General features: G+C 49.1%; 1 protein-coding gene across 3 annotated transcripts in view; it reads right to left on the bottom strand.

Moving 5' to 3' along the window:
* Positions 1-15,866, bottom strand: part of PTPN3 (protein tyrosine phosphatase non-receptor type 3) — a 421,949-nt gene that overhangs the window by 137,385 nt on the left and 268,698 nt on the right. For all 3 annotated transcript variants that reach the window (XM_075314923.1, XM_075314926.1, XM_075314925.1), the window contains one exon: positions 9,232-9,366. In XM_075314923.1, the coding sequence (XP_075171038.1) occupies positions 9,232-9,366 (135 nt within the window). The remainder of the gene's footprint in view (positions 1-9,231; positions 9,367-15,866) is intronic.

The following is a 15,866-nucleotide window of genomic DNA, read 5'->3' as shown; positions in this document are numbered from 1 at the left end:
TGAAGGGTCTGCTGCACAAGTCTTGCCGTCCCCACGACTTGTGTGTCAATCCTCTGTCTGTCCAATTTCCGCCACTGCTTCTGCCTCCTCCACCTCGTCTGGGTCCTCCACCTCCGCCCCAAACCTGCCTGGTCAGGCCACCAGCGTTCTAACTGCACAGAAGGAATCACGCACCCCTCATTACTATGCTGGCAGCAGAGCGCAATGGCATCAGGCGGTCTTTAGCTTGAAATGTCTTGGAAATAAGAGTCACACAGCGGCTGAGTTGTGGGCAGCTCTGGAGACTGAGTTTAATAAATGGTTGTCTCCACTCAACCTGCAGCCTGGTAAGGCCGTGTGCGACAATGCTGCAAACCTGGGTGCGGCCCTTCGCCTGGGCAAGGTGACACACGTGCCTTGTAAGGCTCACGTGTTGAACCTTGTTGTCCAGCAATTTTTAACACACTATCCCGGCCTAGATGGCCTTCTGAACAGGGCACGAAAACTGTCTGCTCACTTCCGCCGTTTAACCACCGCTGCTGAGCGACTTGCATCACTCCAGAAGTCTTTCGGCCTGCCGGTTCATCGCCTGAAATGCGATGTGCCGACACGCTGGAATTCGACTCTCCACATGTTACAGCGACTGTGGCAGCACCGTCGAGCCCTGGTGCAATATGTCATGACGTATAGCCTGGGCCAACGAGATGCAGAGGTGGGGCAGATCACCCTGATGGAGTGGTCTCAAATCAAGGACCTATGCACCCTTCTGCACAGTTTCGACATGGCGGCGAATATGTTTAGCGCTGACAATGCCATTATCAGCATGACAATTCCAGTCATTTACATGCTGGAGCACACGCTAAACACTATTCGGAATCAGGGGGTGGGACAACAGAAGGATTCATATGCGCAAGACACAACAACACCAAGGTCCAGACATTCATCATCACCAACGCGGCAGGCATGGGACCATGGGGGACAGGGATCAACAAGGGCGCATAGTAGCAGGCGAAATGTTGAGGAAGGTGCAGGAGAACATGAAGAAATGGAGGACGAACTGTCCATGGACATGGAAGACTCAGCGGATGAGGGAGACCTTGGTCAAATTTCTGTTGAAAGAGGTTGGGGGGAGATGTCAGAGGAAGAAAGAACGGTTAGCACCTCTATGCCACAAACACAGCGTGGACTTGGTCCGCATGGCTGCGCAAGACACATGAGCGCCTTCTTGCTGCACTACCTCCAACATGACCCTTGTATTGTCAAAATTAGAAGTGATGATGACTACTGGCTTGCCACACTATTAGATCCCCGGTACAAGACCAAATTTTGTGACATAATTCCAGCCATAGAAAGGGACGCACGTATGCAGGAATATCAGCAGAAGCTGTTACTCGATCTTAGCTTAGCTTTTCCACCAAACAACCATGGTGCAGGGAGTGAATCTCCCAGTTGTAACTTGACGAACATGGGACGGTCTCGTCATCTTCAACAGTCTACCCGTACCAGTAGCACCGTATCTGGTGCTGGTAACAGCAATTTTATTGAATTTTTTCATAATTTTTTAGACCATCCTTTGCAAGTTGAGACAACAAGTCTGACACATAGTCAACGGCTGGAGAGGATGATACAGGAGTATCTCCAAAGCAACATCGATGCCATGACTTTGCAAATGGAGCCTTGCTCATTTTGGGCATCAAATCTTGAAAAATGGCCAGAGCTCTCCACTTACGCCTTGGAGATTTTGTTGTGTCCAGCTGCCAGCGTTGTCTCTGAACGTGTCTTCAGTGCTGCTGGGTGTGTGCTGACAGATAAGCGCACACGTCTGTCCAATGACAATGTGGACAGACTAACGTTCATCAAAATGAACAAGTCATGGATCCACAAGGAATTTACTACTCCTGTGTCATCCTGGGGAGAGTAAATGCTTGTGGATTTGGAATGTTCTTGATGCAAATCTACCTGTGAAGTGTACAACTGGGGCACAAGTGCTGCCACTGAAGGGGTGGGTGTGTGTGGGGCCCAATTTTTGGAAAAAAGGGAGACTCTGCTTGGAGTAACCCTTGCTTGCTGTGTTTTTTAAAAGGAGCCAAGATGAACAAGTCGTGGTTCAGCAAAGACTTTGCTACCTACCCCGGTGTCATCCTGGGGATGGTTAAGTATGGCGTATTTTTTAATGTGCTTAATGCAAATCTACCTGTGAAGTGTACAACTGGGGCACAAGTGCTGCCACTGAAGGGGTGGGTGTGTGGCCCAATTTTTGGAAAAAAGGGAGACTCCACTTGGAGTAACCTTGCAGTGTTTTACATGATTTTAGAAGGGCATGCCATGCCTATATCTGTATCTCATCCTCTTTTCCTTGCAACGCTGTTTTGTTTTCGCATGAGAATTTGTTCTTGTCACTTTCCCATGTGTTTGTGTTGTGTTGTGGGTTGTTTGTCACCTTTGGGACACCTTTGAAGGTGTTTTCTAGGTGTTTTTATGCGTTTGTGATTGCCTCTCATTGTTTCCTATGCGGTTCGAGTGGTTCGCCGAACCGAACTCAAACGAGACCTCCGTCAGCGAACCGAACTCGAGCCGAACTACGGCCGGTTCGCTCATCTCTACTCAGCAGTGCCACAGGCTCCATACCAAGCTGCATTGATGCAGTAATTCATGCCGAAGGAGCCCCAACCAAGTATTGAGTGCATTTACTGTACAGATTTTTCAGTAGACCAACATTTTGAGTTTTAAATAATTTTTTTCAGTTGGTCTTATATAATATTCTAATTTTCTGAGATAATGACTTTTGGGTTTTCTTTGGCTGTAAGCCATAATCATCAACATTAACAGAAATAAACATTAATTTGCAATAGATCACTTAGTTTGTAATTACTCTATATAATATGTTTCCCTTTTTGTATTGAATTACTGAAATAAATTAACTTTTTGATGATATTCAAATTTATTAAGATCCACTTCTAGCTTCCTGTACACAGTATGAGCTCTCACATAGCCCATTATGCACAGTATGAACCTACACATAGCCTCCTATGTACAGGATGAGCCCCACATAGCTCACTAGATACAGTATAAGTCCTCACATAGCCTCCCAATATACTGGATAAATTCACCCATGGCCCCCTATATACAGTATGAACCCTCACATAGCCCTCTATATACAGTATGAGCCCTCACATAGCCTGCCTACATACAGAATGAGCCCAAGAGACTCCATATATACAGTATGAGCCCTCAAACAGCCCCAAATATACAGTATACCTCACATAGTTCCCTATATGCAGTATGAGCCCCACATAGCCCCTCTATATACAGTATAAGACCCCCACATAACACCCTATATACCGTATGAACGCTCACATTGCCCCTATATACAGCATGAGCCCCCCACATTGCCCCTATATACAGTATTAGCCCTCACATTTCCCTCTATATTTAGTTTGAGTACCCACATAGCTCTCTAGATACAATATGAGTCCTCAAATAGCACCTGTACACAGTATAAGCACTCACATAGCCCCTTACATACAGGATGAGTCCACACACAGTCTCCCTCTTTATACAGTATGAGCCCTCACATATTCCCAATATACAGGATGAGCCCTTACATAGTCCGATATATTTGGTATGAGATCACAAACAGCCCCATTTATACAGTATGAGCCCTCAGATAGCCTCTTATACACAGTATGAGCCCCCTATATAGCTGTATATACACACTTACAGGACAATCCCTTCTTAATAGCACTGGAGCATCTTCTATGATATGTCACTGATTGGCTGCTGCCTTTATCTGACATAAAAGTGTCATGTAAGGCTAGGTTCACATTTCCGTTGTTTTGTATCAGTCACATGCGTTGCTTGACGCTTGTGACTGATGCGTTGTACAACGGATGACAAGTATTGAGAAAGCTGATTCCGTTTTGGAGAGCGATCAGCTGATCGCTCTCAAAAGCCGGCAGGCCGGGAGATCAGCTGATCGCTCTCATAAGCCGGCGGCCGGCTTCTGTGAGCGATCAGTTGATCTCCCGGCGGCCGGCTAATGAGAACGCTTATCGCTCTGATTAGCCGGCCGCCGGGAGATCAACTGATCGCTCACAGAAGCCGGCGGCCGGGAGATCAGCTGATCGATCACAATAGATCACAATAATTTTAAATGAATAAAATTATTATTATTATTAATAGCCGGCGGCCGGGCGATCAGCTGATCGTTCGGCCGCCGATGAGCATGCGCAGTGAAAACATACGAATTGCACTGCTCAAAAAACGTTACAGGCTGCGTTCCTGCCCACCCGACGGTCAGTCATTCAACGACTGATCAGTCGGACGGAGGATGCAACGCAAGGGCATCAGTCGCAATCCGCCGCTCCTGCAAGTCTATGGGAAACAATGGAATCCGCCAACGGGATTCCGTTGTTTACCAGAGCCACGGATTGTGACTAATACAAATTGACGGAAGTGTGAACCTAGCCTAAGCAAGGCTTTGACAAGGTATTTTGGTGCTGAAGTCAGATAAAAAAAAAATCAAGCTTCCTACGACTTCCCCATGCCCATTCTCACCTGTCTTCTGTCAGATTGGTGTTTGTTGCCATATATTTTTATTTAATTCCTACAGAAGCAAGCTATAAAAAAAACTAAAGTGTTTTTCAGACTATAACACATACTTTTTCTCCAAAAATTTTGGAGTAAAGTGGAGGTGCTTCCTATAGTCCTGATGTACCTGGCAGTGGCTGTGGGGGCTGGCAGTGGTGGAGGAGCGGGCCACAGGAGGAAGTAGTAGGGTCACAGGATGCAGGAGGTGGCCCCCGGTTGTGTCTAACAATGTGCCCACTAATAAAGAAAATTAATAGTCACTTCTCCTTACGCCCATAATGCCACCCTCTTCTCAGCACTGAAGTCGGCAGCGAGAGGTGGGTGGGATTACGGGCGTGGGAAGCAGTAAATATTCATTCTCTGTAATACCGGGCACACGTCAAAACCCAGCAGCCGGCTAACGGCTGTGTGATCACGTGTGTTCACTATTAAAAAAGAATGAAAATTCACTGCTCCCCACGCCTATAGTTGGGGCATACCTTGGGAAGCAGTAAATATTTATTCTCTTTAATAGAGCACACACAGTTAGACCAGCACAGGCTTTGTGCAGTGACTGGGTGATCATGAACGTGTATCCATTATCAAAATGAATGTATATTCACTACTCCCATAATACCGGGCAAAGGGAGCAGTGACTATTCTGCAAGCTAACAGCCACATGTAACTGGGGGTGAATGGCAGGACATAATGCGCTGAGGCCACTTGCCAGCAGCAGAAGACTACACAGTGCATTGGAAGAGTGAAGGAATGGCGAGTATTATCATTTATTTTTTGTGTGTGTGTGATGGAAGGCATATACACCAGGATGACTCAGGATAGGGACATATATACCAGGATGACTCAGGATAGGGACATATATACCAGGATGAGGGCGATATATGCCAGGAAGAGGATCATATATACCAGAACGGGTCCAGGATGGGGAGCATATGTACCAAAATGGACCCAGCATGCTGATCATATATACCAGGATGAGGGATATACATATACCAAAATGGGCCAGGATGGGGAACAAATATTGCAGAATTGGGTTCATATATATCAGGATAGGCACAGGATGGGGATCATATATACCAGGATGAGGGCCATCTATGTACCAGGATGAGGGACAATATGCACCAGGATGAGGGACATATATACCAGGACAGGAAAAGGATGGGGAACATATACACCAGGATGGGGGACAAAAATGCCTGGAAATGGTCCACTATGAGGGATAAGGAACATTAGTATAGAATTGGAAGACATTATCCCATAACAGTGTCAGTAGCAGATACTCCTCATAACAGTGCGTCATGACCCCATTTTTGTTTACATTTTTTTTCCTATTTTTCCTCCTCTAAAACCTAGATGTGTCTTATTATCCGGTGCATGCTATAGTCCAGAAAATATGGTTAGAAACATCTGCTAGAAGTAAATGTTGGGAAAGTCTCCTCTGACATACACTACAAAATGCTGCCAAATAATACTTTCCCTTCATGATTTTTTAAATGGACTGTAATAATTTATCTGTGGAAAATATTAATCCCACCATACACATTAGATGGGTATGGGCCAAATGATGGTTGATGTGGTCTCTATGAGAAAGCATTCCCCAGACATGTATGGTAGCGATTCATCACTAGGTAGACATTACGATCGGCAACCCCACATCAGAGATGCTGGATCCCTAACTCCCTGACAATAATAGTCACATATTGGTGGGTACTATTATGATTATTATTATTTTATTATTATAGCGACATTAGTCTAATGTGTATTGGGGGAGCATTAGGCTGTAGAGTTGATGGTAAAATATATGAAACCGCCCAATTAGTTATAACCACGTGTAAACTAATGAACAATATATTCACACAGTACAGTCAGATGGTGATTTTTACGAAGTGGTCAAAGTGAAATAGAACCTTAAAATAAAATCCTGAATCACTAGGATCACCTAAGATCCTAATCATCCAAAGAAATCAACCCATGCACTCATTTGTATACAAAACGTCAAGTTTTTAAAAATACAGCCTTGGTATGAAACTGCAAAATTGGCTACTTTTGCACAAAAGAAAACAACTTTTTTTTTTAACATGTATATCATTTTTGTGATACCGCTAGCAGACCTGCCTCACAGCTTTTATTTTTTTAAAGACAACTTATAGTTCAAATAATTTTTTCCATTTTTTTTTATTCATGTTTTTTATTTTTATTTTTTAACATGGTTGAACAGAAAATAGCCATTATAGCATTGATTTGTCACTTTTTTTACCTTGTGGACAAAAAATGTGACAAATCAGCGAAATATAACACCTTCTAAATACAATTGCTCACATTCCATTCCTATGAACAGGTAAACCAGTCAGATTGGGACAGAAGAGGTGAAAAGCAGGAACAATCTTTAGTATAGCGCATGGATGGCATGCAGTGGAGGGTAGATGTTACAAGGGATTCACAGCACAGAAAGAATTAAGTGTGAGGGGATGCAGGACAGACAAAAATGTCCACAAGGGTAAAGCAGAAGTGTGTAACCTCCTACACAGAGAGGGGAGAATGAGCTTTTACTATACAAGGGGGCCAGGATTGGTTACTGAGGACTTTCCTGTTGAGCGGAGGTATTTCACATGAATGCTTTGCTGAGCTTTATTTGGCTCTGTGAGCCTATAGGGCCAGACACAGGGAGACTACTACTAATTAGCAGTTCTACCTGCACTTTGCTGTTTGAGCTGAATTCAGGGTAATCTGCCAGGTCTTATCCCTAAGACTACATTCACACTTGCGTTGTTTTGCATCAGTCACAATCCGTCGCCTTGAGGAATTACGGTATCCAGCAAAATAGTCTGCAGAATTTTGTTTTTTCCCCATAGACTTGTATTAAGGATGGATTATGACTGATGGTCTTGCATTGCATGCGCCACGCGGCGGATCAGTCGTGGAATGACTGACCATCAGGCGGTATGAACGCACAATGTAATGTTTTTTGGAGCGGCAAAAAAACGCACTGCGCAGGATTCCGTCTCCATCCGTCAAGAGCTATAATGGCTGTCTATGGTGCTGGATTCCGCCGTAATCCGTGACACGACAGAATCCAGTGCTGGATTCCGTCATGCTCTACTGAGCATGCCCATTATGTCTGGCACACCAATTGGGCTGTCCCAAACACAAATAGATCCCGATGGATAAGTCAAAAACGGATGCACAGCGGATGTAATGGATGCGACAATTTTTCACAGGATACCTGTGAACGAAATCTTGTGAAATAATACATCCGTTGCGTCAGTTGACATCTAAAAAACGCCTCATACATCAATGCGTCGCAATGACAGACCTGACGGATTCAAAACAACGCAAGTATGAATGTAGCCTAATGCTCTGCTGTAAGAGGTGGAGTTGTGTTGGGGTGGTGTCAGGTTAAGTTAGTTAGTAAAAAAGAAAAAAAAAAGAGGCAGTGTGTGTGTACACTTCATAAGTTACAGCCCATGATGTAAGGATGACTTTTGTGCAGCTGTGCTCCGTCTCAGTTCTAGCTGGGGGGCAAATAGACCAGTAGCCGTGTTCAATATCATTGCATTTCTTGTCAGTGATGGCCGGGCAGACCGGTGACTCCTGACATTGCTCACTGGCCTGCTTGCGCCCCAGCTGTCGATGTGTTCTACTATAAGATGGGGGAATAAGCAGTATGGTCTCCACCACAGTGTTATAACGTAGTACTTTAGGTGGTAGCATACCTCTGTCTACCTAAAGGGATCAGGATACATAGCACCAACATCGATGTGGATGTTGTGTTGATGAAAATTCTCACTACTATTAGTCATGAGATTACCTGATATATTTTAAGAAGAACCTGTCATCTGTGAAACTGCTAATAACCTGCAACTATGGGTTAATCTGCAAGTTAATAGTGCTTGAATCCTGCATGGAACCTGCGCATTGAATGCCAGGAGGAAAAGAACCTTAATCCTCTTGGCAGCATTCAGGTGTCAGACACGGGGTTGCTGCCGACACTGTTTCAGTCACTGCTCTGTGTATTTAGAACAGAGGCTGTAACTGCTGGTTCTAATGCTAATCGGCTGTCAGAGCGGGGGTGTGGTTACAGATGCCGCTCTCCATATAAAGAGTGGTGACTGAATCTGCGCCGGCGCCTCCGCTCGTGACTGAAGCCCAAACCCTGCCAGGAGGAATAAAGTAAATTTCCTGGCTGAAGTGGGGTTCAATGTGGAGGTGCCGGGCAGGATTCAAATGCCATTAACTTGCTGATTAACGACATATTTGCTGGATAATAGCGTTGTTACAGGTGACAGGTTCCCTATAAGTGATGTCATTGTATCAGGCATTATTACCTGTTGGGGTAAAACATCTTATAGTTTGGATGCTCTAACTGTAAATAATCATCACAATTACCAATGACTAAATGATCTTTCACCACCTTCAAGTGAACAATGTCCACTAGCAGAGTTCAGCAAAAACTTTTGTAAAAGAGATGCCGGGAATGATGTGGCCGCTGGACCAGAGTCCTGTGAATCATTTTGCTCATCTCAATCCACTGGTCCTTTGCATTTTTCTAATTATATGTCAGTATTTTGTACTCGCAGATGGAAATATGGTTACTTTTTCAAATCTTTCAGTAGGAGAAAAAAAAAAAAAAAAAATCAAAGGTTACTGTCCATAGCGATTACTTACCAATTTGGTGTAATAGGGGGAGAACGAGAAGGAAGGCTTTTGGTTTCAAGATGCTCCAAGGACACAGATCTCCTTAAATCCATATTTAATACCATGCCACCCATCACTTTTCTGCATAGCTGGCTGCTGGCAGATCTTTGAGAAATAAAATTAGATTTGTTTTTAATAAGTCTCTACAACAAATGTTAATTGCACAGAAAAATTTAGAATATAGTAGTACAAATGATAAACAGAAAAGGGGCCATAGCAACTACCGTATTTTTCGCTTTATAAGACGCACTTTTGTTCCCCCAAATTTTAAGGGAAAGTAGGGGGTGCGTCTTATAATCCGAATATACGGGGGGGGTGTATATATATATATATATATATACACACACTACAGAGTCCAGGGGAGGTGCGGGCAGCTCTGGAGCTCTGCTGGGGGACTTGTGAAAGCTGGGAGCAGCAGACTTTGATCTCCTGCACCCGCTCATATAATATGCACAGCTGCTGTCCACCACCATGGTGCTGAAAGTGCACCGCGGCGATAGGCTGGGGCAGCAGTGTATATTATATCTGCCTGCCCCTTCTTTGATTGCACATGCCCACTCCCCCGTGTTAGCTATGGCCCCCATGCTGCTGCAAACAGTAAAATAATAAACTTTTTACTCACCTCCTCCAGCATGTCTGCCCGGCCTCCCTCCTGCTGCTGTGATAAGGCACAAGAGATTTCACTCTGCCGTGCCGATCACATGACCGGCCGAGAACCAGGAAATGCAGGAGGCCGGAGCTCTACCCCGAGGAGGGGGACACAGACAGGACAATGCTGGAGAAGGTAAGGAAAGTTAATTTTACTAAAAGCAGCAGCATGGGGCGATATATAACACAGGGAGCTGTGTGCCAGCAATAGTGGGCCATGTGCCAGCAATAGTGGGCCATGTGCCGCTACATGGGGCCGTGTGCCGCCACATGGGCCATGCCAGCAATAGTGGGCCGTGTGCCGCCACATGGGGCCATGTGCCAGCAATAGTGGGCCGTGTGCAGCCACATGGGGCCGTGTGCCGCCACATGGGGCCGTGTGCCGCCACATGGGGCCGTGTGCCGCCACATGGGGCCGGGTGCCGCCACATGGGGCCATGTGCCAGCAATAGTGGGCTGTGTGCAGCCACATGGGGCCATGTGCCGCCACATGGGGCCATGTGCCAGCAATAGTGGGCTGTGTGCAGCCACATGGGGCCGTGTGCCACCACATGGGGCCATGTGCCGCCACATGGGGCCATGTGCCAGCAATAGTGGGCTGTGTGCAGCCACATGGGGCCGTGTGCAGCCACATGGGGCCGTGTGCCGCCACATGGGGCCGTGTGCCGCCACATGGGGCCGTGTGCCGCCACATGGGTCCGGGTGCCGCCACATGGGGCCATGTGCCAGCAATAGTGGGCTGTGTGCAGCCACATGGGGCCGTGTGCCGCCACATGGGGCCATGTGCCAGCAATAGTGAGCTGTGTGCAGCCACATGGGGCCGTGTGCAGCCACATGGGGCCGTGTGCAGCCACATGGGGCCGTGTGCAGCCACATGGGGCCATGTGCCAGCAATAGTGGGCCGTGTGCAGCCACATGAGGCCATGTGCCAGCAATAGTGGGCCATGTGCCGCCACATGGGGCCGTGTGCCGCCACATGGGGCCGTGTGCCGCCACATGGGGCCATGTGCCAGCAATAGTGGGCCGTGTGCAGCCACATGGGGCCGTGTGCAGCCACATGGGGCCGTGTGCAGCCACATGGGGCCGTGTGCAGCCACATGGGGCCGTGTGCAGCCACATGGGGCCGTGTGCAGCCACATGGGGCCGTGTGCAGCCACATGGGGCCGTGTGCCGCCACAGTGGGCCGTGTGCCGCCACAGTGGGCCGTGTGCCGCCACAGTGGGCCGTGTGCCAGCCACAGTGGGCTGTGTGCCAGCCATAGAGGATGTGTGCCAGGCATAGGGGACATGTGGCATCACTGGGCCATATCCAGATTCAGAGGGCTAATTTTAGGATGGGGGGGGCTATGAGGGACATATACCCTATATGATTTGTCAGACGGACACTGGCATTATAAGACGGACCCCATTTATTAAAAAATTCTCTATTCCTTCACCAAATTTGGGGGTGCGTCTTATAATCAGGTGCGTCTTATAAAGCGAAAAATACGGTAATTTTCTTCAGCGCTCTATTGGGAGACCCAGACGATTGGGGTATAGCTACTGCCCTCTGGAGGCCACACAAAGCACTACATTAAAAGTGCAAGGCCCCTCCCCCTCTGGCTATACCCCCCCCGTGGTATCACGGGTTCTCCAGTTTTAGCTTTGTGTGCGAAGGAGGTCAGACATTCCATGCATAGCTCCACAGATTTTAGTCAGCAGTAGCTGCTGACTATTTCGGATGGAAGAAAAGAGGACACATATAGTGTCCCCAGCATGCTCCCTTCTCACCCCTGGATGGTGTTGTAAGGTTGAGGTACCTATTGCTGGTACAGGGCTGGAGCCTGACATGCTGTTTTCCTTCCACATCCCCTGGTAGGGCTCTGTGGAAGTGGGATCCTGCCGGCCTCTCAGCTCTGACGCCGGGCTCCATCCACAGACCCATTAGAACCTGATGGAGACGGAGCAGGAGTACGATCAGGGACAGGCCCTGCATCATACAGGTACTCTGTGTCCCCGGCAGGCACAGACACACTCCGGGCTGGCTGGGTGTTGTAGTGCGCCGGGGACCGCAACGTTGGAGTTTGTGTCCCTACAGATTACTGGGGGATTGTTTGTGTATGGGAACGCAGCGCCGACCCCCTCTGGACCGGGCGGCGCTGCTGTGACTTGTGGTGCGCCGGGGATCCGCCGTCCGCGCTTTTACGGCGGCGGCGGTTATAAATTGAGTCCCCGGCTTTTTGGGCCTAGGACGCCGGCAGCTCCGATTCGTTCCCGCCCCCACCCTGTCATTCAGGGTAGGGGAGAGACGCTGTTCGCTAGCAGCGACGAGGGCTGGAGCCTGATTTACATGCTCCAGCCCTCACACTAGGCACAGAGGGAAGCAGGCTTCCCGCTCTTAGCCAGGAACGCCCAGGGCCCGCCCCCCTTTCTCTCTCAGGACGCCGGCAGCCATTACATGCAGTCTGGCTGGAGGAAGGACGCAAGGCTCTGGGAGACCTGGACTAGGGGCTATCTGGCGACCACACACCCGCTTTTTAAGCGGGCGGTAAGCGATTTTTCTGTGCTGGTCCCTCTAGTGCCTCACGGTGTATCGGTGTACTGTGTAGGAATAGAGATATTGTATTTCTTGCACTGTGAGGTCGCTTCTGGCTGCATCTCCCAGATCACTCTGTGGAAGCAACAACATGCCATCCTCAAAACGCAAGGCTGCCAAGGCTAGGGCTGTGTATACTGCGTGTGCTGCATGTGGGGCTAATCTACCAGCAGGCTCCGATGACCCCCATTGTGTGCAATGCTCCGACCCGGTGCTGCTTCGCCAGCCGGAGTCAGGAGGGAGAGTGACCCAGGCTGAGACGCCTGTAAGTCCTGCCCCGGTGACAGGGACAGACTTTGCAGTTTTCGCTGATAATATGTCTGTCTCTATGGCAAAAATCCTTGAAACCTTGCAATCTATGCATGGGGCTCAGTCTTTGGGCACGGCGAGGCCTCTGTCCTCAGGTCCCCCTCACTTGGAATTAATCCAGCCCACAGGGGGGTCCCCGGCTTCACAGGCCGAGGATTATGACTCAGATGATAGCCCCAGCCACCCTAAGCGAGCTCGCTGGGAAAGACCCTCGACGTCATCACACTGCTCAGGGTCTCAGCGCAATCAGTCTCCCTGTGATGTGTCTGATGAGAGTGATCAGGAATCCATTCCTGGAACCCCTCTCAACCTTGATACCCCTGATGGGGATGCCATGGTAAACGACCTTATCTCAGCCATCAATAGGCTGTTGGATATTTCTCCCCCAGCCCCTTCAGCAGAAGAGGCGGCTGCGGAGCAGGAGAAGTTTCGTTTCCTTTATCCCAAGCGTAAATTGAGTGCTTTGTTGGATCACGCTGACTTCAGAGAATCAATCCAGAAGCACGACGCTCACCCAGAAAGGCGTTTCTCTAAACGATCTAAAGATACGCGTTTCCCTTTCCCCCCTGAGGTGGTCAAGCGCTGGACACAGTGTCCAAAGGTAGACCCCCCGATTTCCAAACTCGCAGCTAGGTCCATAGTTGCAGTGGAGGATGGCGCTTCACTTAAAGATGCCAATGACAGACAGATGGACCTTTGGTTAAAATCTGTCTATGAAGCTATCGGCGCGTCGTTTGCTCCGGCATTCGCAGCCGTATGGGCACTCCAGGCTATTTCAGCTGGCTTAGCAAAAGTGGATGCTATCATACATCCAGCAGTGCCGCAAGTGGCGCACCTTACCACGCAGATGTCGGCGTTTGCGTCTTACGCTATCAATGCGGTCCTAGAATCTACCAGTCGCACCTCAATGGCGTCCGCCAATTCGGTAGTTTTGCGCAGAGCCTTGTGGTTAAAGGACTGGAAAGCAGATGCTGGTTCCAAAAAATGTTTAACCAGTTTGCCTTTATCTAGAGATAGACTGTTTGGCGAGCCATTGGCTGATATCATTAAGCAGTCTAAGGGTAAAGACTCCTCTTTACCACAACCCAGAACAACCAAACCTCAGCAGAAAAAGTGGCAGCAGAGGTTTCAGTCCTTTCGAGGTTCGGGCAAGACACCATTTACCTCGTCCAAAGGGACTCAGAGGACGCAAAGAAACTCAGATTCGTGGCGGGCTCACACGCGCCCCAAGAAAGCAAATGGAGGTACCGCTTCCAAAGCGGCTACCTCATGACTTCCAGCCCCCTCCCTCCGCATCGCCGGTCGGGGGCAGGCTCTCCCGCTTTTCCGGCATTTGGATGTCACAGGTCAAAGACCGGTGGGTGACGGACATTTTGTCTCGCGGGTACAGAATCGAGTTCAATTCTCGTCCTCCAGCTCGGTTCTTCAGAACCTCCCCACATCCAGACCGAGCAGATGCTCTGCTGCAGGCGGTGGGCTCCCTAAGAGCGGAAGGAGTGGTGATCCCAGTCCCTCCTCAGGAACAAGGGCAAGGGTTTTACTCCAATCTCTTTGTGGTTCCAAAAAAGGACGGCTCGTTCCGTCCTGTTCTGGACCTAAAACGGCTCAACAAACATGTGCACGCCAGGAAGTTCCGGATGGAAACCCTGCGTTCTGTCATTGCCTCAATGTCCAGAGGAGACTTCCTTGCCTCAATAGACATCAAAGATGCTTATCTCCACGTGCCAATTGCTACAGAACATCAACGTTTTCTACGTTTTGTGATAGGAGACGACCATTTTCAGTTCGTAGCTCTGCCATTTGGTCTGGCAACAGCCCCACGGGTCTTCACCAAGGTCATGGCGGCGGTGGTAGCAGTCTTGCACTCTCAGGGACACTCGGTGATCCCTTACCTAGACGATTTATTGGTCAAAGCTCCCTCTCAAGAGGCATGTCAGCACAGCCTGAATGCTACGCTGGAGACCCTACAGTCTTTCGGGTGGATCATCAACTTTCCAAAGTCGATCCTATCACCGACTCAATCACTAACGTATCTTGGCATGGAGTTTCATACTCTAGCAGCGATAGTGAAGCTTCCGCTGAACAAGCAGCGGTCACTACAGTCAGGGGTGCAATCTCTTCTGCAGGGCCAGTTGCATCCCTTGTGGCGCCTCATGCATTTCCTAGGGAAGATGGTGGCAGCCATGGAAGCAGTTCCCTTTGCGCAGTTTCATCTGCGCCCACTTCAATGGGACATTCTCCGCCAATGGGACGGGAAGTCAACGTCCCTGGACAGGAAAGTCTCGCTTTCCCAGACGGCCAAGGACTCCCTACAATGGTGGCTCCTTCCCACCTCATTGTCTCAGGGAAGATCCTTCCTGCCCCCATCCTGGGCAGTAGTCACGACAGATGCGAGTCTGTCAGGGTGGGGAGCAGTATTTCTCCACCACAGGGCTCAGGGGACGTGGACTCCACAGGAGTCCACCCTTCAGATCAATGTTCTGGAGATCAGAGCAGTGTATCTTGCTCTACTGGCCTTCCAACAGTGGCTGGAAGGAAAGCAGATCCGAATCCAATCGGACAACTCCACAGCGGTGGCATACATCAACCACCAAGGAGGGACGCGCAGTCGGCAAGCCTTCCAAGAAGTCCGGCGCATTCTAATGTGGGTGGAGGACAGAGCATCCACCATATCCGCGGTTCACATCCCAGGCGTAGAAAACTGGGAAGCAGACTTCCTCAGTCGCCAGGGCATGGACGCAGGGGAATGGTCCCTTCACCCGGACGTGTTTCAGGAAATCTGTCGCCGCTGGGGAGTGCCGGACGTCGACCTAATGGCATCCCGGCACAACAACAAGGTCCCGGCATTCATGGCGAGGTCGCGCGATCAAAGAGCTCTGGCGGCAGACGCCTTGGTTCAAGATTGGTCGCAGTTTCAGCTCCCATACGTGTTTCCGCCTCTGGCGCTCTTGCCCAGAGTGCTACGCAAGATCAGATCCGAGTGCAGCCGCATCATACTCGTCGCTCCAGACTGGCCGAGGAGGTCGTGGTATCCGGATCTGTGGCATCTCACGATCGGTCGACCGTGGTCACTG

This window comes from Anomaloglossus baeobatrachus, chromosome 6 (assembly GCF_048569485.1).
Source record: "Anomaloglossus baeobatrachus isolate aAnoBae1 chromosome 6, aAnoBae1.hap1, whole genome shotgun sequence".
NCBI lineage: Eukaryota > Metazoa > Chordata > Amphibia > Anura > Aromobatidae > Anomaloglossus > Anomaloglossus baeobatrachus.
Note: the sequence above shows the minus strand (reverse complement) of the source record. Positions and strands in the feature narration are given on the sequence as shown.